This window comes from Lepisosteus platostomus, chromosome 28, assembly GCF_059453375.1.
Source record: "Lepisosteus platostomus isolate fLepPlt1 chromosome 28, fLepPlt1.hap1, whole genome shotgun sequence".
NCBI classification, from domain to species: domain Eukaryota; kingdom Metazoa; phylum Chordata; class Actinopteri; order Semionotiformes; family Lepisosteidae; genus Lepisosteus; species Lepisosteus platostomus.
The window spans coordinates 4,869,545-4,894,442 of NC_142638.1; the positions used below are offsets into that span (position 1 = coordinate 4,869,545).

Below are 24,898 nucleotides of genomic sequence, written 5' to 3' on the forward strand. Positions count from 1 at the left end.
AAAGAGAGGGAAACGCAACGTTTGTGGGGCCACACCCGAAGAATAATTATAGTAATTAATAATAATTGCTTACACTTATATAGCGCTTTTCTGGACACTCCACTCAAAGCGCTTTACAGGTAATGGGGATCCCCTCCACCACCACCAGTGTGCAGCCCCACCTGGATGATGGGACGGCAGCCATAGTGCGCCAATACACTCCCCACACACCAGCTCTCAGTGGGGAGGAGAATAGAGTGATGAAGCCAGTTCATACAGTAGATTGGCTCCGCAGCCGAAACGTTGTTTTTCCTTACTTCTCTTTTCCGCGGGGAATAAACCTTTACTTTTTCCTTTTCAGCCTACGCGTGCTAACGCATGTGACGAACTACATGTGTAGTAATGGATATTCTGTCCTAGGAATGGACTTTTAAGAAAAATACCCTATATATATTAAAAAACTCAACGAAAAATCAATTAGGCGCGTTTTTAATTTTTCAAGTCTACTTGTGTGAGTGAGGTTTGAGTTTTGTTTCTGCAGTGTCTACCTTTCACCAGAAGAGAGCAGCAGAACTTTCCTATGGTAAAAGTCCAGGCAATAAGACTAACAATAAGACACTGACTCTTAAGTAATAATAATTCATTAATAATTAATTCATAATAATAGATCGCCCACCCCCCTCCCACATTCCTGTATCGGAGATGTTGTGCTGAGACCTGTGGACAGTAAGCTTTTCTGGGTAATGGAGACCACAATGTTTCTCAACAGTACACTGATGCTTTCTCCTTTAAATATGAATGATGCTATCAACAGGCTATGAAAATTAAGTTCAACCCAACCACCAAAAAAGTGGGGGTCTCCCAACCAGGCTCGTTAAAGTCTCTCAAGTTTGTCTGGCCTTCAGGGAATTCACAACAATCTTCTCGGCTTTTTCCCTCCTCCCAGTGCCTCGGGACAGGCACGTGAAATATGTGCACATGTTGGGGTGCTGGCTACTCCAAGCACACTTCTCCATCTCTGTATCTGTTGGTAGGGATGTTTCTTGGTGCCGTGCGAGATAATAGCTACTAATCAAGATGAATACACTGAGGTCAGGAGCCAGCGGAAATCAGACCAGACCTGCTGCTTGAAAGAGCTGCTTCTGAAGGCAGGGGTTGATGTAAGATAAGACATTTTTCCAGACTGCTCCCAGTTTAGATAAGAAACTCCATGAAAATGATTTCCGTTCTCCATGTCGCCCATATAGGGAATTCATAAAGTAGCACAGAACTGCACAGACGAACACTTTCTAACGGCGATACTTCAAACACAGTGAATAACACATGTTGTAAGAAGACTTCCAACAGGAATGGCAAAATGCTGCTTGGACAAAATTAAAATTATATTTTTGCATAAAAGAGGAAAAAGAGCACCACTGAATTTCATGTACTCTTGGTCAATTAAATCACATTTCAGGATCCACCCAACAAAAGTCAGTTCTAACATCCTCTTAAATACATTTTCTCTATGAAGTGATAAGGGTTGATAGGCTTAATATTATTTAATTGAATAAGACATCATTTTTGCTGACATTCCCTACCAGTCTAAAATTATTTTGGGGACTTGGTTCTTAAAGACGTCTGGTTGGGAAAAAACGAGTCATCTGGACATGCTTCTCCAACATGTCCATACATACAGCTATTCATCACTGGACAGTCGGCCCGGCGTCAGACAGCTCAAGAGAACCTGGGCTGAGTAAAGCCAACACTATCCCAGCAGCACCTGAGCTTGCGTCGCTGCTGGGAGAATCTTCATCACAGTTGGCACATGGGACAAGACACAGGCTCATACCCACAAAGTCAGGCTAAATATAATTCACCCTGATCTCTAATCTACCACCTGTACTGCCTGCGCCACTCAACAGTTTTAACACATCATTGCTTTTGAAACCTGACACCCACTGCTTAAAGACAGCTTATACTTATCACTACCCTATACTACGCTATACTTATGCTCTTTTTGGCTTTAAGGACTACAAAGTTAAAGCCCAGCCCTGTTACCATTTTAAATTGAGTGTGGATTATATCAAAGGCTATCTGGATTGCAGTGTTTAGAAAAGAGAGGGAGATATGTTCTCTTGAGAAGCGGTCAGCATTTCCTTTCCCAGGACACTCAAACTCTCCCCCACTCTACAAAAAAACGCAATATTTTCAAGTCCAATGTTCATCGTCTTCACAGAAGACCCAGATCATAGACACATTCTTCTAATTGTACAACTGAGATTTTCAGAGCAGTGGCTTCTCCCTTTCAATGTTATGGTATCACAGCAGGCCTCCTGTTAATAGAAGCACCACTGTGACAGATAGTGGACCAAGAGAAATGCTAGCTGCAGTGTAAGCAGTAATTGCTTACTGCTGTTACTGTCTCACCTCTGAGTCCCCACCCTCTACAGCTCATAGGGGTGCTCCAGGCCCACTGCGCAAAAGAGCTGTGTCAGGAGACCTGGGAGAAGACATCACTAGTCACAGTCTCACTTTCAGTCCTGAGACCTCCACAGCACCGAGCACCAATTTACAGTGGCAACATCAAGGCCGTTCCCGGATTTTATTGGGAGTACCTGGATTACTCATCGCAAACTCAAAAGGGAGCATGAGGAAGAACATGCACACTTCACACAGCCAGGTGCATAAAGTCAGAATCGACCCCTGGAGATGTACATCTACTGTCACATCAACTACCAAGCCACTCTGCTGGCCATGACAGGTTATGTTCGGTACAGGAGGATAATGATGACGCATGCCCTGTTAACACGGATAACATCTGGACAGTGTTTTTGCAATCTCCCATGTTATTAACATGCTTATACCAGGGGCTTTTCTTTGCTCTGACATAGATGTACATTCCTTACAATACATTTCTATAATTTACAGCATTTTAGCATGATTTATTGTTACTGCACCTCACTCTGCCTTCACCACGGAGTGCCAGAGTTATTTTATACAGGAGAGTGTCGCGGGCGTGACTGCAGTTCCCCTGGTAGGACCCTTGCCTCGGGATAGATTGCTGTCATCTGAGCCCCCAGAAGCATGTGAGAGCTGGGAGGCTCGCTGTATCGTCCCAGGCAGATCAGTAACGCTCGTGCCCCGCACCACGGGTATAAATAGAGCTTCAGGGGGTATCAGTGCTGGAGCACAGCGATGGTCACCAGCAGTAAATGGGGCATTAATCCAACTGGTTAATCTGGAAGGGTTCGTGTGAGGGCAGGCAGAACAGCCAGCTGTGGTCTACGAAATGTTTCCTAAATCTGCGATCATCGCGATTACAAGATAAACTTCTGGTAACTGCCGGGTCATCCTCCAGTGGTTTCCAGGTGTGAAATACCAGGATTCAGCTCGGAAGAGTCTGTAAAAATAAGATCAGCTAGAAGCAGGCTGAAGTCCAAGTGACAAAAGTGCTTTGGTTTTCTGTCATATTTCACAACACACACAGACCTTGGGAATGTGTTGCATTTAATTTGCTTACTTGTCCATTTATTTGTTTCATGATGAATTACAGTCCATGTCCTGTTGCCAATTATGCTAGTGCTAAAAATGAACAGAGTCTTTTATACCAGCTAGCTTTGCCAGCTTTCCCACAGGCTCTGTAAGTCTTGCTCAGTGATGTGATGGGTAGTGGTGATTCTTGAATGATGTTAGGATTAATGTATTTCATGTATTTCTGAATAAAGTATCACATTTTTTGTCATAAACCTCAAGGTATAACAATAATGGTTAAATCATAGGATTATTATGATTATTCATGTTTTTGTCTATTTAAATGTTTATGATCATCATTATTGGCATTAGCACTGATTGCAGTAGTGATAACTGATTTCAGTGCTTCGTTTCCTATGATTAAATAATAAAGGTTTGATGTAAGTCTATGTAGTGGGGATCTCTGTTCTCTAAGTTGCTAGCATGTCTGTTTTAATCATATCATAAGGCCGTACTGTAAATAAGTCCGGTGATCTATGACAGCCCTCACTGGAGCATGTGGCACACACCTGCCTCTGCGTTCACTGCTCCAGGTTTGCGCCTGGTTGACAGGGAGGGAGCAGTCCAAAGTCTTCAGACACGTCACCATCGGCTCTGGCTGGGGCTGGAAATGGCTGCTGTTGCTGCCGAGTGGCAGGGCCTTTGGATAATCAAGGGCTTCTTTTCAGCCAGCAGCTCGTGTGATGAAGTGCAGTTTGCCCCGGCATGGAGCTTCCAGAGTTCTAGACTGTGCAGGCTTCTCTTAAGATTGATCAGCACTCCCATGGTATAATACGCGTTTAAACAAATCAGATGACTATACTTTACTGGGGTGTTATGTCATCTTGCATTTTATAATAATTCTTTACATTTATATAGTGTTTTTTCTGGACACTCCACTCAAAGAGCTGGTTTTCAGGTAATGGGAACTCCCCGCCACCACCACCACCACCAGTGTGATGCGACAGCAGGCAAAATGCACCAGTACGCTCCCCACACACCACCTCTACATCCCATTCAAAGGATGGCACCTATTTTCTTTCCAGTATAGTGTCCCCGTCACTATACTGGGGCATTAGGACCCATACAGACTGCAGGGTGAGCACCCCCTACTGGCCCCACTAACACCTCTCACAGCAGAAACCTTAGTTATTCCCAGGAGGTCTCCCATCCAGGTACTGACCAGGCTCCCACCTGCTGAGCTTCAGTGGGCTGCCAGTTGTGAGTTGCAAGATGATATAGCTGCTGACATTTAAGGGGTTATGGACATTCTGTACCTGCAGAGAACTCCTCCCTGCCTTGGAAAGTAGCTGGACACAAATGGACACAAAAATTAGATAAGCCAAAGGCAGGACAAAATCAAGTTCTATACTTGTAAGAACATTAGACAGTAGTTCTAGTAGGGGGCCGGGTCAGCATGCGAAGGCTGCAAAGGAACAAGTAAAGGTTTATTCCATGCTGAAAAGAGACTCAATGTTTCGGCTCTGGAGTCTTCTTCACATCCAAAGAAGGCTCCACAGCTGAAACTTTGGGTTTCTTTTCTTCTCTTTTCAGCATGGAATAAACCTTTACGTGTTCCAGATCAGCAGACATAACATCCAAAATTGGAATGTCCCGATAAAACTGGGATCAAGGTTTTTGACCTAAAAAAAACCAGAGCACTTACACAAAAAAAAGTGCATTTTGTCTGGGGAACGAGATTTTATTTCAAAATATCTCAGAATGATTTGAACAATACATGTTGCCAATATAATACAAATATAATAAAGATGTTGCTGTTGGCACGAGTTGCTGATAATTCTGCATCTCCTGATGATCTCAAATAATACTGTGTGTGGTATCAGAGTTAGTGAACAGTGGTGTCTGAGAAACTGGAATCCCCAATTTACTCACTGGGTTTTAATGGAATGTTTGTTCAACACGAACAAATGGACAACTATGGTTTTAACTGTAGTAAACCAACAACAACAAAAAAAAGAAATGCACTTAAAAAACATGCATTTCATTTTATTTGAATAAACATCTCAAAATAAAAAAATGGAGATATACATTTTTAGCAACTGAAAAAAAAACATCCCACTTGTATTGCACATTGCAAACACATTCAGACAGATTTTAAGCCAGGCTTTAAAAATCATTCATATAAATAAGATAAAAAACTGGGTGTCTCTGGTTTTCATCATAAAACCATTTTTAAGAAATCATATATACATATGTATACGTTTTGAATAATAAATTAAACACCTAAAGAAATAAATAATTAGCACATAAGATTATTGGAAAATGAGGTCTGTGACACAGGTTATGCAGTAGATGTCCAACAGAAAAAGTGGACAAATTGAAACTGAAGACCAGCTCTTCAGCTCAGTGTGTTTCTGGGAAGGTTGGCAGGGGGCGGTCCTGCTGGAGGGGGTCAGAGGTCACACCGACATCCGTCTCAAGGCCCCCTTCTCCTCCTTGTCCCGAACTGCGACCTGAGGGCCGTACAGTTTGGCGGCCTGTCCCTCGAAGGCGCTGACCATCTGCTTCACCACGTCCTCGAAAAACACAGTGGCCAGCTGGGAATGCAGCAGCGACTTGAACTCAAACAACACCTTGAAGTGAAGAGAGGGGAGGAAAAAAAAGAATTAAAGCTCATCGGTTATACAAAAAATGCCATCCACCCATTTTCTAACCTCTTTATCCAACACAGGGTCACAGGGAAGCCGAAACCTATCCCAGCAAGCAACGGGCGCAAGGCAGAATACACCCTGGACAGGACACAAGTCCATTGCAGGGCACATACAGGCACAAACACTCACACCAGGGCTATTTAACCTAACAGTATGTCTTTGGACTGTGGAAAGAAACTCCCACAAACACAGTAAGAACATACAAACTCCACACAGACAGCACCCCGGGTCTGAAACTGAACCCAGGGCCCCAGCGCTTCGAGGCAGCAGTGCCAACCACCATGCTACTACAGCATATTAGAGATTGAACACTTACAGAAAACTCCACATTGCAGGTGTCTGGTTGACTGGAGGCACCTGGGAAAAATCGCCACACTGTCTCCAGGTGACTGAAGAGAGAGCCGTCTGTGCACACGGCCTGCAACACAAACATGGCCCTGTCACTGCTGGCACAATGTTCACACCATTCACAGTCAAACTCCCAGGAAACACTGGTGCAGAAAAGGGCTTTAATTACATACCCCAGGCAAGGTCTGTCAGCCCGTTTAACTAATGGTGCTACTTAAGTGCACCAAATGGTTGTTGTGCAACAGGAATAATGGTTACAGAGAGTCAAGGCTCTCTGCAATCTCATCAACTACTGTTAGCTTTACATTTAGCAGGAAATGAGTTCTGATTCAACCTTTCCCATATGTATGTCTTTGACTTTGTGCGCTTTCTTTTGTGCAAACTCTTCCGAGGGCAATTTCCTGCCAATTACTACACAGCCTTTCGTAGGGCACCGTTCAAGGAAAAAAGCTGGCAGCAGTGTACACTGTCTTTTGGGTTTTGTCGGGAGAGAGTTTTTAAAGAAGGAGTGGAAGCTCACCCTGATTTGATGGTTGGGAACAAACATGACTTCAGAGGTGTATCTCTCCATCAGTGGGGGGAAGCCGATCTCCAATTGCGCTCTTAGGCTTCCACTGTGCCTATTAATGACCTTTGAACTCTTGCACCAGGGCACAAACTGCTGGTACTGGTCCACGCAGGCCACCAGATTATACATCTGCTCGGGGGTATATCTGCACAAAGCAAGGGAAAATCAGAGGGCACCTTAGCTTGGACATGCTTCACAGTGACACAAAAAAACGATTGAACAATTTCCCACTAAGCCTTTCCTTTGCACTACAAATCTCACAAAATATGGTTTGGCTAAGTAACACAACTCCGCTGCAAATAATAACATTAGTTGCAAGCGCATGGCTTCTATTCTGAGCCTCACTTGGAGCAGACCCAAACATAACAAGAACTCTCACTGACACTGAGCAATTTTGTTCAACAAGCAAAGATTTTAACCTCTGGGGACTTCCAGCAGAACAGAAACAACCTCAGTTAAAGAAGATGCAGGGTCATATCATTCCAAGAAACTAGCCGATTTTAAGAACACTCTGCCGTGGACAGCCTGTTTCACATGTCCAGGGGAGAGGAACTTAACATGAACCTTCACTTCCTTTCATGTGAAAAATACCAACAAAGAACCAAAAACAAATCTGAATGTTTCTTCTTTCTGCCAGCAACCGGCAATCGCCCAAACGTTTTGCTTCAGCACAACAAGGACACACTTCCTCAAGGAGAACACAGACAACCCCCGGGCCTTGATCTCCAGAAGACCTGAGAGCCCAAGGAAGTGTTTGCCCTTCGCTTCCTGCCCACTGATGCAAACTGACGTCTCCTGGGCTTGGACACCCTGTCCCTGAAGCTGGAGCTCCTGTGCTCTTTGCCAGCCCTGCTCACATGTTTTCTATATAGAGCTGTTCCGGTTTCTTTGCATAGTTCAGCAGGACCTACCGCAGCAGCCTGGATTCGGAGAACTCTATCCGGCGGGCCAACAGGGGAGCGGCCAGGTTCAGGAAGGTCCTGCAGGGTGGGCTACCCGCCACGCCCCCCGAGGGGAGGGGCAGCTTAGCACGGCAGCTGGCCAGGATGCCACAGGAGCCCAGGTGCCTGTGGAAGGATGGAAAAGAACTGCAATGTCAGGGCACAGTGCGAGGGCTAATTCCGGGGGAATGGAGAATTCCCGTGCAGCGTCACTAACACCAACAGCATCACCAGGTTCCACCAGCTGTATCAGATGGGTCTACGGAGTGAACACACTGCCCAGCTCCTCCGTCAATACCTCCACATGCACCAGCTGTCTGAATCCCAATCCCACACTTTGTTCCCCGCTGTTTCTAAGCAGAGCTGTGGGATTACCGCACCAGCTATCAGGAGTCCCTCACTGTTTCCCATGGGAATACTGCACCAGCTATCAGGAGTCCCTCACTGTTTCCCATGGGAATACTGCACCAGCTATCAGGAGTCCCTCACTGTTTCCCATGGGAATACTGCACCAGCTATCAGGAGTCCCTCACTGTTTCCCATGGGAATACTGCACCAGCTATCAGGAGTCCCTCACTGTTTCCCATGGGAATACTGCACCAGCTATCAGGAGTCCCTCACTGTTTCCCATGGGAATACTGCACCAGCTATCAGGAGTCCCTCACTGTTTCCCATGGGAATACTGCACCAGCTATCAGGAGTCCCTCACTGTTCAATAATTAAAGAGACAGAGCTACAGCATAGCCAGCACGGGTACTGGAGCACCCTGGAGCAGAGACCCAGCCTGGCTCAGCTGAATATGGTGACTTTCCAACAGCAGCGATCACTGGGGCAGCTGAGCAGTGTTTCAAGTCTACCTTGAGATGATGATGGACGAGAATCACTAGTGTCCTGTCCGGAGGGACAGCAGGTACTGCAGGTGCTGTCAGTCCCACCTGCTGCCTTGTGCTTTCAGAATACCCAACTGACTAACATGAGCAGCAAACCAACAATGGTTGGAGGCAGAAATAATTTTGGCTAATGAATAATACTCACTGAAAAGGGTAAGACAATTCCCAAAGAAACATGACAGGATATTTATTTATCGTTGACTGTCCTTTGCTGGCTTCTAATATCATTTAGTATTGTTACTAAAACAGTCATTGTTGACCCTACAGCTTCCAACATCTTACTGGGAAAAAAAGGCACATGGTTTAATCACCTGTCCCTACCTACCCCTTCCACTCCATTCTTATCTGAGGTTCAAGCAAGAGCTGCTTGTGAAATTTCAAAACTCCAGAGTGTCACAATCTCACGACACACGTTGGGACCTCCCACGTTAAGCGGGCAGAAAAATATTCGAGCCTCACATCTCATACGTGTAACAATTACAATAACACAAATTCTCTGTTATATTAATTGTAGGCTATTAAAGAATATGGAAACTGCTTCAAATTAAACCCTCTAAAATTCGATTTAGCTTCTGAAAACCTGCCAATGTAATGCGCCATTACACGACACTTTAATTTTTCAAAAATGCAAACTCTAATTTAAATTGGGTAAGAGATGTGCGAGCATCCAGGGTACAGAAAAATATCAGACTTGGTTTCCAAAATGTGCTTTCAAAATTAAAGCGCTTGGAATATAGAACCCCCTTTCTAATTTGCCTTAAGACCTTGGTCTTCACAGGGAAAACCGAACCGAACCGGGGCCCCACCGAGTCTTGTGACTGACATTCCGGTGCTAAAAAGCTGGAAGAAACGCCTTTTACTATATTTTTATGAATCGTTATCTGTTCCTAGGTTACCCCGGGATTTACAGTATATATTACGGGTTTGTTCCTATCGCGCTCTGCTGTTGGTCGGCACCATTTCACACCTGTACCGTGGCCGTTTCTGCCCGCCTCCGCAACGGAGAGTTTCGGTCAAAATAAAATACCGTCCGATTAACGGGGACTTGAGAACACAGATTAACTTTAACGATAGCTCGGAGCAGCGCCTATTCATTCGGACACGTTTAACAAAAGAGAAACGTGTTTTCCCACAGTTATCGATACTTTCCCATCCTAATGCCATGCGGATAAATACATTTAATAATAAATTAACTCATTGTTTAAGGGTAAAGAAGAACACACACTAATTTTCCCCCCAGGTTTTCTTGCATACCCTTCTTATGACCCCCTCAGCAACTGGATGGGAACTATACCCTCCTTTAATGTATCACAGATAACAGATTTACTGGAACAAGCTACAAAAACTCTATCGCTTATTCCGTTTCCCCTGAGCAGGAAACCGCACTGCTTTTCTACTTATCCAAACACAGCCTAAACGACATGACCTAATATCGATTTACAAGATTTGCCGGCTGCCCGTATATCCTGCAGATCATGCAATAATTGCACGGTTTGTCCAGGTTCAATGAGCTTCAGTGGTCAGACCGATCAGCAGCTGTTGCGAAAGCAATGACAGCTTTCGAAAAGTTCATTTTCTGTCATATTCACAAACACGTAATACAGTAATATTTTGGTCCATCATTGTGACCTACTGAATCCTATCCGCAAGTTAAAAGCACCTATGAAATTCAAAGTCCCTACCTGATGTTATTCCTGGCTGGGTTTCTTTTAAGCACTGTGGAAGAAGGTGCCTCCAATAATTCCACCAGGGCTTTCAGCAGAAGAGGTGCGGCTTTGCTCGGCATATTTCTAAACGGCAGTAAAACTTCCAGCTTCTTGCTCCTTCTGTACCTGCAGCTTGAAGTCCGCTCAAGTCCGGCGTATTCCCATATATGGGAAGTGACTCGGGGAGTGTGATGACGTCAAACGGAGAAGGCGGTCCTCTTTGATCCAAAGTAGATGACGTCGCCGTTTCCACAAACTCTACCTGTACAGCAAACCCTGGTCGATAACCTAAGGACTAGCTAATTTAGTAAACAATTCTTCGCGACTGCAACCCAAGATCTATGACCGCGTGCAAAATATAGGCATTTAATTGCAAACTCTTTACACAAGGAGCAATGATTACGACCGTTTTAAATATTAATTTTCACAATTCATTAGAAGGACTCAATCAATTAGGTTCATAATTTTACTTCCCCAGTCCCATACTGGAAGGAGTACTGTAGATATATTTATCCGCCACGAACAAAAAACATCGGAAAATCAGATCGACATCTCTGCATGGGTATTTACATGTTGGGATGAAAAACGATTTAAAAACAAAGGACAAGTAGCAGGGCGGAAACCTAGTGACTCATTTAGAGAAAATTACTAAAACAGAGGACAGGATATATAAATTAATTGAAATAACAAATAATACCCTATTGCACTTTTATACACTGTATAGAATTAAATTAATCAGATAGCCTTTTTGGCAAAGTTACAGATAGCACATGTCTGATCTTTGTCCACCCTTTAGAACATGAGAACAGTAAACAGTATGTCAGTTCCACAGCGCATTAAAAACAGGGCGCTTTCTCAAGAGGACACGAGGCAATACACAAGCCAATTAGAGTCCGCCTGCAGATGACCAGACCCGGCCGAGCGCTACAGATTACGTTACATAATCGTCATATGACGTCACCGACGCTCTACCTATTGATAGAAAGGCTGTGCTGTGACCTTTTTCTTAAAAGGTCAGCACCTTTAAGCCTGAAAGATCCGGCGAGCAGAACATGGGAATTTCCAGAACACTCCACATTCCAAACTCAGGTCACGCAACTGCATTCCTCAACCGCTGACGCTCCGCTTTACATATTTAGCAAGGTGACAACTTTCCCGAGACAATACATAATTGCTCCTGAGGAACAAGTAATAGGTTTATTCCATGCTGAAAAAAAGAAGAAAGAGAACACAACGTTTCGGCCGTGGAGCCTTCTTCAGGTGTGAGAGAGACAGGGCAGTAGGCAAAGGTAAAGTAGCGGGAGAACAAAGGTTGAGAGGGAGGAGGAGTGAGAGGCGGGAGCAGGGGACAGAAAGAGAGGCCAATCAAGAGGTGTGAAGTCAGAATGGGTGCAGAGAGGTGTGAAATGAAACTTCCAATGAATGGAGAAAATTTAAAAGAACAGTAATCTGTCGTTAAGGGAAGGGAGAATGTGTGATCCTAGCTGCAGAATAATTTTAGTTTCGGTGGTCTTTCATAATTGCTCCTTGCAAGGTCTCTAACTGTTGACCTTTGAAAGCGCCTGTGCCTTTGTAATAAGATGCAAATTTCGAAAAGTACCGATTTTAATGTTGTGCAGACTTTATGGCTATTATCATTTTCAGACCCAGCAGTTATCCTAAATATACTCACTAACATCTCCGAATTTCTCCTTATCTCTATGTGGTTAGTACTGAAACGTGCTTTATTTCCAATAATTTCCAATAGATTGCTGTTCAGCAGTGGTTAAAGGCGCCACCGTGTGGCCAGTATGTCGAACTGCAATGAACAGGTGTAATTTGCACCTCTGACCTCCAATAATAATAATAATAATTGCTTACACTTATATAGCGCTTTTCTGGACACTCCACTCAAAGCGCTTTACAGGTAATGGGGATCCCCTCCACCACCACCAGTGTGCAGCCCCACCTGTGCCTTCTGAACTAATGTTACATCCGTGCATAACATCATGCAGGGCCTGATACAGGAATTGTCTCTTCATATCATGTGAGAGAGTTGTACTTTTTTAGAGCGTGCCCATTTTGGCCATGAAAAAATCTTTTTGATCACTTTATCATCTGCCCGAGCCAGGGACTGCACGAGAGAGGTGAGCTCGCTTTCCCCTCATTTTCAACTTTATTTTGAAAGTTTTCAGAACTCGTACAGCTGGAAATCACAATCCTGATTCTGTTACATTTTCAGCCTCAAACTTTGTCCTCCAATTTAAAACAAAATCAACAAAAATGCCTCTAAGGTCTAATACCTTGAACATTAAAAATAAATCTATACATTTTGGTCTTCAGTAATGCAATGAAGTGAATTTGACTTGCGTCACTTCAAAATCACTATACATGATATTGAATTTTTACTTATGTTAATATGCATCATTTGAAAAGCAGGGTTTTAGAAGAGGATTAAATAGTTAAAATACAATCTGACAAAGTCTTCCAGCATCGGATGTACCAATTCTCTGGTCTGACGTGGGGATTAGTCTTCTGTACAATGCACTCTCTCGTTGCAGCTGTAACATTAATAAATACTGCATATTACCAAAAATACTCAGCTTCTGATTTACATTACAGGCACTGTGTTGGAAGAATCAGGGCTAATACTGGCCCAGCATGACACAATCTCTCGGTCTGCGTCTCAGTTTGGTGGTTCGACTTTGTGCTGCTTATAAAGAGGAGCTGAGATTTCTCCTCCTTTGGCTTATTCTCTCTTGGAGAAGATCCCAGGCTTTCTGCACCTGGAAAAAAATGAATCAGGAGTTTGAAACATATAGGAGATGTGATGCACATTCAGGAAAAAGCCCATGGTATTGTTTTTTAATCACAGTTCAGTATGTGATGCACAGGGAAGCGCTCTGGGGCGTCAGTCACAGCACTCCGACCCCTTGATCCGGAGTCAGTCACACAGTCAGAATGTGGGGGTCACAGTGCCGAAAAAGAAATACCAGGACTTCGCTGGGCTCAAGCAGCGAAGAGGAAAATCCCCAACCCTTGGTTTTCACAGAGCGGAGAGAGAACTGAAAACGTTATTTGCTGAGCAGATGCCCTTACACAAAAAAGCTTGGCAGGGCTAGAGGGGTCTTCTGATGACTGAGCTCTGCTCACTCTGTCTGCAAGTTGGTAAGGAAATAAGCAGAGGTTTTTCCTCTCATTTCCAAGCTGACACATAACAAGAAAGAGGACAAAACACAACCTTTCCTTTGTGGAGCCTCTTCAGATATATTCAGATGTGCACCTAAATGCACTGTGTTCTTTTTCCCTCTGCCCTTTTAGTTTCCAGTGTGGAAATATCCCTTTCTTAGCATCTGACACCCTGAGGCATCTACATCTTGTGTGCTTGCCGGCCTGTGCACTCACTCACATCCAGGTAGCGGTAATGGGGCCGAATCTGTGCCGTGTTAGAGCCAGATCACAATACTGGTGCTCCACAAGCGCGAGAACAGTCAACGCAATCTGACGCCTCCTGCACAGGCGTCACACCTGTCCGGCTCATGCCCTCACCTGTCTCTGCGTCACCTCTGGCTCCCACAGTGTGCACAGCACCACGTTCGCGCGCTCCACCTGCTGGGCGTTGGTCCACTGGCTCGCCAGCCTCCTCCGCGCATCCTCCTCGCTCGCCCCGTCCCGCCGCGTGATGCGGGCGACAGCCTGCGGGGAAATGAGACCGCTGAGCTCTGGGCGGAGGACGAGCAACCGAAAGCTGCAACCCTGCCCGGCCCTGGCCCACTGGCGGCCCTGGGAGAGCTCCCAAAGGGTCTAAACAGGATTCCTGGGTGGCGTCCTGTCGTGCAGGTTTATTTTTAAATCTGGTAGCAACATCTTTTTATTTTTACAACTTACATGGTATAGGCAGCTGTATGTGACTGGAGTGTACGGCCGCAGCTCCTGTATGTCTTGAGACATGCTGACGTGCTCCTCTGTGCAAGTTTTACCCACCTGCACAGGCGTGGCGACAGCCCCACAGTGCTTTACAGGAGAGCTCATGCTGATTGGAGGAGCAGCGCATTTGCCAATGATGTCACTGCAAGCCTGAAGGCACCCAGCAAGTCACATGAGTCACTTGCTGGCAAGACAAGAGGATCCTGGGAACCTCATCCCAGTGGCGATTTATGAATTGTTCACCGCTGCTTGGAGGAACTCAGTTCACAGCTGGGGAGGGATGACTTGCCCCAGACAGGGACCAGTAACATCAAGACTGGGACTCCCAGTAGCTTTCCTTACGTTCCTGTGGACAATGCTGAGGAACAATGGGGCGTGGTGCGAGAGACAGGACTGAATCCTTTGCAGTAAACATCAAATGCTTTTCACGGGGCTCTCCTGTGGAAGAATGATCCCTAATCCCAGATCTTACATGGTATCCAGCCACCTACCTCCTCCTCTGGGATGATGGTGACCCACACCTCATGCACCAGGTCTGTCCAGCCAGCCTCCAGCAGCACCGCAGCGTCGACCACGCACACCGTCTTACCTGCCAGGAGCAAGAGCCCAGTGGCAACAGCAATGAGAAATGTGCATCTCATCTGAGCCCCTCACGTCTAGAGATTCTCTCAGTTTTGTGTCTATTTGCATTCGTCCTCTTCGTCCCAGATAACCAGCGTTCAGCTGCCTCACCCACTCATCTTAAATTTGACACCACAGGCTCCGATATCTCCTGGATTCACATTCAGGATCAGGATCAGGATCAGGATAGGACAGGAGCACTCAGGAGACTTAGCGTCTAAAACAGGGATCTGAATCCGAACTCCGACAAGTACTGTCACTGCACGAGTCCACGAGTGTGCTACTCATCAAAAAATTAAGCAGTCGCAAAAATTGTATCTTCTGTGATTCCATGACATGACTTTCTTAGTGTCTTATCTTACTACTTTGAACAACTTTCTCTGATTAATGCAGAAAAATCGAACCTATGTATCAAATGAACTACAGTTGAAAATGACCAATGTGTCCCTCAAGTAGAAAACACGTACGCACAACAAATCTTGTTGCGTCCATTGCAAAAAAAAAAAGAATGGCTTAAGACCACAACTATCACGAGGGGTGTATTAACAGAAGGAGATGAGTAAAATCCTGAAGAAAATTATTTCACTGTGAAGTAACAAATTAATAATATCGATACATACCCTTCTCTCCAGCATCTCTGATTTGTTTCTTGGCTAGGAGAGCGATCTCAGGCCACACAATGTCTGTCAGGCATTTCAGCTTTTCCTTCAGCAGGAGAAATGAAAAATTCAGATTTTAATAGGAAAGAACACTCCCCTGCTCATGAAACCACATAACAAGGGCTTAATAATAAAGGCTGACAGACCCTCTAACTGTACCTTATTCCCAAAGACCTTTCTGCCAAGAGCGCGCCGGTTGATTGTGCCATCTTCGTTCCGAATGTCTGGAATTGGGGAACAAATTTCACAATGCAGAACAACAGGACACCGGTTTGGCTCACCTGACACGTATCAACGTCTCAGCACGTCTAGTTGAAATCGAGAGGTAAAAGACAAAAACTGAATTTGCAGGGTTGGTTGATAAAGCAAAACATCACAGAATGAATAATTAGAACAAAATTAGGAGGCTGTCTGGGTGGGGATGTGAGAAAAGCACAGTAGCAGGTACAGTAGGGACGCTGCAGTACTGTAATACCAGTGCAAGAGGTACAGTAGGGACGCTGCAGTATATTTCAGTGTTATCATGAAGAATGACCGACAGCAGAGGGTCTGACGAACCTGGGCCGAACTCCTGCAGGACCCTGTGGTAGGCTGGTGCCCCAGGCTGGTACGTCTCGTGTCCCAGCCGGTCGCTGTCGATCCAAACGGCCCCAAGACCCTCCAGCCGCCGCGCGATCGAGCTCTTCCCACTCCCGCTGCCCCCCGTCAGCCCAATCACATAGGGAAAGGGAGGAATGTGCGGATTTTCCTGCAGGACAGACAGGAAAGAGAGGGACACGGCATTACACGGGACACAGGAAAGAGGTATTGTTTAACACATACCATACCAAATACTTCAGTGAGTTTTGAAAATGGACCTTAAGAATAAAATTCATAAATTCGTGGAAATTATAAGACTATACTGTTCCTGTCAAATAAGAGGAAGGAAGCAAAAGAATGTGGCAGCATTTGTTGTTTGAGAGGGAAGTCGAGTCAGAGAGTGAACAAGTAAAAGTTATTCCATGCTAATAAGCAGAAAGCTATTTTAGCATGGATTTACTTTTTACTGGTTGCTGATTGTTGATTGAGTGACCCTGATGTTGAATTATCAAGAAATGGCAGGATAACATCTTAGGATCAAGAGGCTACGGAGCAACTAAATAAGCAAGACAGGCAGATGGGCTCTCTCATTTGCAAGCTTTCTTATATAAATTAGCAGATTTAGAATGACTACATTCTTACAAGTATACCAAGTTCTTCAAACATCTAAACAATGATCCAACACAATGGAAGTTTAATCAAATCAATTATTGGGACAAAAAAGGTTCAGTTAAGGAAATGAAAATGCTCCATGAAGCCACTGGCATTATCAAAAGCAAAGACTGTACTGCACCGTACTCCTGATGCAAAATCCAGATCTTAAAGCCCACTGTAACAAACAGGGTTTGATTTATTTCTTAATCAATTAGAAACCTGTCATTTTAATTCCATAAATTGATCTGGTATTCTTGTATTCGGCACTTCACCCACGTTCTAACTGCTTCTTTCAAGTGGGGGAGCTGGTGCCTATCCCAGCAAGCAACGGGTGCAAGACAGGGTACACACCCCGGACAGGACACCATGGCACACAAACACACACACCAGGACCAGTTTTCCCCAGAAGCCAATTAACCTTCCAGCAAGTTTTTGAACTGGGGAGGAAACTGGAGCACCCGGGGGGGAAACCCTGTGAACACAGGGAGAACATGCAAACTCCACACATACAGCACCCCCCTGGTCCAGAATAGAACCCAGGTCCCCAGCACTGCGAGGCAGTAATGCTGACCACTGTGCCACTGAACCACTGCGTTCAGTACTCTTTAGGAAAATATCTCTTCGCAGGCTGTGCTGGTGACCAGACCACATAACTTGATTGCCGGCAATCACTGGACTGATTTGTGCAGCAAAGCAAGCACTCCAATTTCAGTAAATATCTGGCCAAGGGTCTATGTTTTGGCAAATTCCGATACAGTCAAGGTCTCACTGGGCCACTGCATTGAGGACTTCCTGGTTTGAATTCAGGCTCACATGCTGCTATTTTGATAGCAAGGAGCTCACATGCTTCACCTTTTGCAAAGGGGACTGTGTGAAAAAAGCACATAAACAAAACTTGATAACCCACCCAAGAGTCTGTAGCTCACAAAAATTAGCACAGAGGTCACTACCACTTCATGGCTTTCTTTGATATAAAAAGGTCTGTGTGATCCTGAAATAGATTGTGGGACATTTTGTCCCACTTGGAACAAAAGGAAAAACAAAAATATTTTCCTTTGTTGCCTAACAGTAAGCACATGTTCAATTTGGATGCAATGCAGAGAGGTCCTGTCATTATCTTATTCAATGCATAAATCATAATCAGTGTCACTTTTCCATCAGAAATCAGGCTTCAGATAAAGACGGTCTAGTACTCTTTTGTTTTAAGAAATGTAACAATCTGGAAGTGTTTCACAGTGTTATTAAATCAGTAAACAGTAAAACACGACAGGATCATTCTACTTATGAAGAATCGTTTTTTAAGAAAAAACACTGCTCATTTCACATAGGGCAGATTCTCCAGTAAGCGAGGTGTTATCTTCTGTTGTGTGATGACCCAATCAACGTGTTCCTATCCAGGGAGATAAGAAAGTGAAGAGGCGTTTTGTCCTGTGCTAGAATTCAGACAAAATACCAACTCAAAGAAAATCTAATCTATAAAGCAGACAAGGTCTTGATTTACAGCCTGGTCTCAAGGACACACAGCCTGGCACCTAACTGACAGACAGCAGCTCATTCGTACAGCGTGTAACAATAACACTGATTTGTCACAGGATATACGTTGGGACACTTCGAGTCAGGCATGGTTACAGCAGACTTCTGGTTCAAAATGCAAGAGGATGTGTGTTTCAATGTGCCTGAGGAATTAGATGAAGATGAAACAGTTATACTCCAAAGTGAGACTACAGTCAAGATTAAGCTGTGATTGCTGGAGACTGCAAATTTTATTAGAACAGCCGTCTTGCTGTATTAGGCAATATATTAGTTTTTAATCAACACTGCAATCAGCTTGTAATAGTTTGTATACATATTGTAAGCAGGAGTGTCACAGTAGAGACAATCTATTACAATATGTATGCAGTTATTGGTTTGCTGTGCAGTTCCTAGTTTTTAAGAAATAGCTACAATTAAATTTAAGGGCTAAATTTAACGAATCTTAACTGCACTTAATTGTACATTGCATTGTATAAATGTGTGTGCCTAAAAATTACTCAGTTCCCGGATCTTTCTGTTCTTTCATACAGCAACTGCTAAGGGACAGACAAAGCCAGACAGCTTACAGCTCAAGCCAATAGGACAGATTGGACAAAAATGAAGTGAAGGAGATGAGAGCTGCTTATTGCAATAGGTCTACAGAAGAAAAGCAGGGTAGCATGTTGATTAGCTCTGCTGCATCACAATTAACGGGCTCTGACTTTGACTGTGGATTAAGATCCAAAGATGTGGCTAACGTAACTGATGTCTCTAAATTGCCTCTGTGTTGTGTGGGTGTACTGTGAGAGACTGGTGGCCCTTCCAGTGTGCAGTCCTGTCTTGTGCCCTGTGCTAAACACAAGCGCACACTGTCACTCCTTCTTTTCACACTGCTGCACGTTTCAACTACCAGCTCCTGGCTGGACATCAAGGGTATTATGAATCATGGGAATGAAATGAAAAAGCGGTCAAAAATGAAGGAAAGAAACCATACCAACAAGCTGACTCCCCCTGAACACACAACGCCCCCCTCCCTTCCACACCAACCTTTCTAACACAGAACTGAGGAAATAAAAAAACACTTCTATCCCAAGAGCCCAGCTAAACATTAGCTCATCGGGTTGGCCTGTGATTCTGAGAAAACATGGACTTTGCACCAAATGTCATTTTATAAGAAGAAGTGCTCGCATTTTTACTGCACTTTCCATCACAAAGGGTCCCAAACCACTTTACATATAGGAAGGAACCCTCCTCATTTACCACTGAAACACAGCACCAGCCTAGAGGATGTGCAACAGCTATGATGTGCCAGCAGCCCCACTGCAGATCGGTGCAAAAATTAGACATTTCATCAGCAGCTGAATTAAGGGGGTTAGTTCTGGGAGGATAGATCATCCCACAGAACAGAATACAGCCACATCTCTGGGATTAATACCATGTTATCTGGCAAATCATGATTAACACTATTAAGAAAAGTGCCACTACTCACTACTACTGGAATCAGTAAAGCTAACTTGCCTATCTCAACTGTTGACAAACAGATGTTTTAAGCACCGAGATGTGGAAAGGAACTCCACATCTGCCACAGCAGGATGGCACCATCTCAATTCGTTCTAGCTTCTATACTCTACGGACTTTTTCATAACACTTATTACAACAAATCTCAGTCGCAAAATTAATAAAACGGTTTAAGAGTAGTGCTGCATTCTCGAATTCTTTTTCATTTCTTTACTTGGGACAGGGGCTTGCAATTTATTCACCTAACATTAACCGAAAGTTAGCACACTGGATATCTTTTACAGTTTACGTGGCCCAACACCAAACTCAATGACACAATCTTAAATCTGCCAAGGAAGCCAATTCAAGAGCTACTATATTTAAAGCATCTTGGGAATGCTTCTGTAATACCTTTGAGGTCAGCTCTGTATTCTAGTTAAAGAATAGTATTCATCTTGGAACCCTGATTGTAATTTTTATGCACTGCTCTATTTAAAAAAAACTTGCTTTCCTAGGCACCAGGAACTCAGCTGGAATAGTAGATCAGTGTTGTAAATAATTATCGTAATAGGTCTGTGCAACGAGGTGAGAAAAGAAAGAAGATAAACACGAAAAGTGCAAAGGTGTTCATTTAGGACAGGGGCTTGTCTTCACCTTGGGTGGAGAGAGGAGGGTCCCCAGCAGACGTGTGCGAAGGCTGGAAGAGCTGATCTTCTCCTCCTCCGTGTCACTGTGATGAGCGTCCTTGATCAGCTGGATCTCATGCAGGACGAGCTTGGGGAGGCCCTGTTAACAACCACACACACACACAATATCACTGGTACAGTCCTAGGCAAAAGGGGTTGCTGCTCTCACAGGCATGTGGTGGCAAAGCATACTGTGCTGAGAGGGCTAGAGAGCTGCCTGAGCTGGACACAGACCAGGCGGCATCTTAACATGCAGGATGAAAGCAGATCCCAGAATGCCTGCTGTTGACTACTGTTTGGTTTTTTCAGTTGCCCGTGCATGAGGCGAAAGTTACATTCTCCAGCCGCTTCCTGTTGACCGCCTCCCCTCCTTTCCTGGTCTCCTCGCTGACCACAATGCACTGCAGGCGGGGGTCGGTAATGGAGGGGCCGTAGGGGTCCGCCAGCGGCACGATCTCAACCTGAAGGGAGGGCTTGACGTCCTGCAGGAATTCGCGCAGCTTCTGGACTCGCTGGGCGTAGGGCTCGATCAGCTCCTTCAGCACTTTGTCTGGAGAGACAGACAGCAAGTACAGGGGTACAGGGGGGCTCTGCCATCCTGCTGGCTCTTTTTCAAGCAACAAGGAAAGGGGGTGGGGGAGGGGTGAGACTCCCACTGCATCGCAGCTCAATCCACCCCAGGTTTCACTACTGACTCATGCTCTTGCAGAAGTCAACAGCAATTATCTAACTTGTAATCTAATCTCCCATACAGCTGCAGGGAGCTGTCCCTCCTCGAGTGAGCTAGACTGGAAGGCCTGTCCTGGACTCTAAGACAAGACCACCATGACCAGTCTCTACAACCAAAGAGCACTTGCTCAGCAGTCCATAAAGGAAACGGGGAGGCCGCGTGCGAGGAGATCACGGAGTTCAAGGGGGACAGAGCGTCAGACTCACTCTTCAGCAGCTCCCGATCGGAGACGCCTATCAGGAAGCGCTTGTCTGCCAGCAGGCAGGAGAAGTTGAGCAGGGTCTTGTGGGCCCCGTGGAGCCTGTCGAAGGTGCCCCCGACCACCACGTCGCTGTAGGTCTCCAGAAGCTCCGCCGGCCCCCCGGCGCAGTCCTCCGCAGCCACGTCCAGCTGGGGGTTCAGCAGCACGGAGGTCAGGCTGGGCGCGCAGGCGTAGCAGCTCAGCGCGTACGCCCGCAGGCTCTGGCGCGCCGGGCCGGGCCGGCCGGGGTCCGGCGGGGCGAAGTCGGTCAGCACCACCTCGGGGCGGTGGGCCAGGGCCTGCGGCCGGGGGAAGGGGTTGACCCCCAGCCCGCGGCTCCGGACGTGGGTCAGCAGCACGCGCACGTCCAGGTGGCCGCACACGCTGGCCGCGTTGCTGTACAGCCGGGTGATGAGGCCCGAGAGGTCGCGCCCGGCCGGGATGCAGACGGGCCGGGCCTGCGCCGCGCTGCCCAAGTTGAGCCCCGGGTGCAGGTGGACGTACAGCGTTCGCTCCACCAGCTGCGCCGCCGAGCTGAGCACCGGCGCGATGCGCGGGGGGAGGGCGTGCAGGGGCGAGGTCAGGACTAGGACGCCGGTGCTGAACATGGACATGCTGGGGCTGCCTGGGAGAGGAACAACAAGCTCTTCAGACAAGCGCTCTCAAGCAGAAACCAGTCCAAACCAACACCCAGCCAGTGAGACATCAGACTGGAATCTCCCAACCCGGAGACAAACAGCGCAAACTGAACAAGGACTGCTGGACAATTATCTGTTTCGAAGTCATACTACCCCTGCTGTTATTACAGCATCACCATTTTATTCCCAATAGAACTTGGGAATATCGCTGTTTTTAGAAATGGACATGATCCCATTACAGGTATAGCATCGATTTAACAAAACGAGGCAGGTTTTAAGCGGTTTCGGGTCAACACGGTAGTCTACCACCAGTTTGCTTTGTTCCAGAATAAAACCAGTGACTTGGGGATACTTGTCTGCATCATGACTGTTAAAACAGTTGAGAGAGAGGACCAGATGACGAAGGAAATCTACATTTTTTTTTTTGTTTTAACCACCCTGTTACTGTTTGAGTGAACAGAAACGTTATGAAAACTGTGGAACCAAGCAGGACGGACAGTATAACTCCACTACAGCTCTAGCAGAAAACCATTCTATGCGTTTTTTGTCATTTCACACTTTTAAAAAACTACCCATTTCCCTATGGCCGCTGCAATAACAATTAAATATGCATACGCGTCGGCACAGCTAATTCTTTGGCAGATTAACAGTCACGTAAAGAGACTTCAACTCCTGGATGCTGTTTTACATTTCAATAGCATTCGTCGTATGCTTTAAAAGTTGTGGGGTAAAAACACAGGATTTAGTCGGTCTTTGGAACGTTTTCAGCCTGACGTCTATCCTTCAGCAAATACAACCAGCATACACCGGGTTTAACTAGCGCATTGCAAAGAAACCAGGCTTCACATAAAATTGAGGAAAGAGATCGGTTGCAAAAATTCGATTTTTAGGTTTATAAATATTGAATATTGAATTTCCAAGATGGGTTTTCTAAAGACTTGAACACGTCTGTGTTACTTAACAGAACTACTACGTGATACGTAAAAGTATAATGGTGCATTTACCGTACCGTAGCTTAAAAACCTGTCACGTGAAGAGTTATATTAACATTATTTCGCCTTTTAATTGCACATTATCGTTGATAACAACGTTCGTCCAATACGGCAGGCTTCCCGACAGCTATATTTGACCTACCGGTTACCTAACCACCTGACAAAATACTACGCTCTCATTGGCAGACCGCCTTTGTCACCTGCTCAACATCAAGTCCCAAACTTCTTCGTGGCGCTATGAATTGTGGGTAATGTAGTTTTTCCTCGGGGTGGAAAAAATCCGAACATTCTACTTAGTCTTTACTCCAAAGTATCAATCGATTCGATAAATTGTCCACGCTTACCACTTCGCGCACTAGTTAAGATCATAATGCATCGTTTGCACTACTTTTTTTTTGCACATCTCTTGTGCTGTCATTTAACTTTGCTGTTGTTGCTGCTGCTGGTCTGTGCTTGCTTGGTGTCTTTGTATTGTAGCTTATATGCAAATAAACATTTCATTGCACTTGTGCATATGACAAACTGAACTGAACTGAACGTTTCTGCTGAGTTGTAAATTACCTGTTGCCACAAGAGGTCGCCTTAGTTTAGACATTTTGCGGTGATAGCTTAAAGGCATACAGTTGAAAATCTTACAATGTGTTTTCTGTTTTGTCTTCTTTTAAATATGGGACCATAATAGAACGAACATCGAAAATAAGAATAAAATTGGCCATCAGCCTCGTTGTTGTATGCTGTAAAACAGTGTTAAAACGTATTCTGCGTGACGATACCACATTGTACATCCATCGTCCCGAGCGTCGTGCCTTCAGTGTGAAGTTTAAAATGGGATAAAACTCGTTGTCTTGCTCCTAGATGGGATCACGAATCAGCACCAGGCCACGCGAGCTAGAAATTGCTGAAAATGGGTTTCTTTTAACGTGATCGTTTGACTTCGAATATCTGAAGTCCTTGAAGTTCTTGTCTGCAACGCTGTTTGACATAACTATTGTTTCGTCCTTGCACACTTATGAGCACACTTTTAGAGATGTACAGCTCTTTTCTTCCGTGTAGAATCGTGGCCTATATTTATGTCGGGTTTCACGTGAATTCGCTATTACTGACAATTACAAACTCAAACGTATTAAGTGTGTCAACGCATAAATCTTCAGTGAGTTTAAATAGTCGTTTATACCCTTCTTGTAACAACGGCGTTCCTCCAGAGTCAGGACTGGCCGCTATTTGCATGAGCTTCCGCACGAGTTATTATTTATTTTATTAGAAAGCTTAACCGTGGTTTACATTTCTAATGAGGAACACAGGGCTTTAAGAGTCTAGTGTTTCGAATTACCGGTGTCTAAATCCCCACAAATCATTTTACCAATTCCCCTGAAGTCACAGCGTCCCCGGCTGCGGCAGAGCGGATGAATTAATGTTGTCAGCAGATTGTGACGGGCCACTTCAATAAGGCTTCAGGTGCGTGAAGGGATGCAGTCGGACCGTGTGTCAGAAAAAAGGCCGGTTCCTGTCATTCAATCTCGAGAGTCCACATTTTCCATGTCGACGCGACACAGCGCATCACTCATACCGTCCGCTGGACACGACAGA

General features: G+C 45.2%; 2 protein-coding genes across 3 annotated transcripts; both read right to left on the reverse strand.

The window, feature by feature from the left end:
* Positions 1-5,152: 5,152 nt before the first annotated feature.
* Positions 5,153-10,857, reverse strand: LOC148638632 (coenzyme Q-binding protein COQ10 homolog, mitochondrial). Its single transcript, XM_088622665.1, has 5 exons — positions 10,573-10,857; positions 7,971-8,126; positions 7,012-7,204; positions 6,460-6,561; positions 5,153-6,065 (listed from the first exon to the last, which is right to left on the reverse strand). Exons 1-5 carry the CDS (start codon positions 10,674-10,676, stop codon positions 5,892-5,894), a joined length of 729 nt encoding a protein of 242 aa, XP_088478791.1. The 5' UTR covers positions 10,677-10,857; the 3' UTR covers positions 5,153-5,891.
* A 1,871-nt stretch (positions 10,858-12,728) lies between these two features.
* On the reverse strand, positions 12,729-23,485 carry coasy (CoA synthase). Of its 2 annotated transcripts, none has more exons than XM_088622663.1 (10): positions 23,329-23,485; positions 21,647-22,306; positions 21,046-21,260; positions 20,679-20,810; positions 16,341-16,530; positions 15,942-16,006; positions 15,744-15,828; positions 14,994-15,091; positions 14,125-14,271; positions 12,729-13,361 (listed from the first exon to the last, which is right to left on the reverse strand). In XM_088622663.1, the coding sequence occupies exons 2-10, from the start codon at positions 22,293-22,295 to the stop codon at positions 13,290-13,292; spliced, it is 1,653 nt and encodes a 550-aa protein (XP_088478789.1). In that variant the 5' UTR covers positions 22,296-22,306; positions 23,329-23,485; the 3' UTR covers positions 12,729-13,289. The 2 variants fall into 2 exon arrangements, with proteins under 2 accessions (XP_088478789.1, XP_088478790.1); XM_088622664.1 differs by having other exon boundaries at positions 21,647-22,302; positions 23,329-23,480.
* Between the last annotated feature and the right edge of the window lie 1,413 nt (positions 23,486-24,898).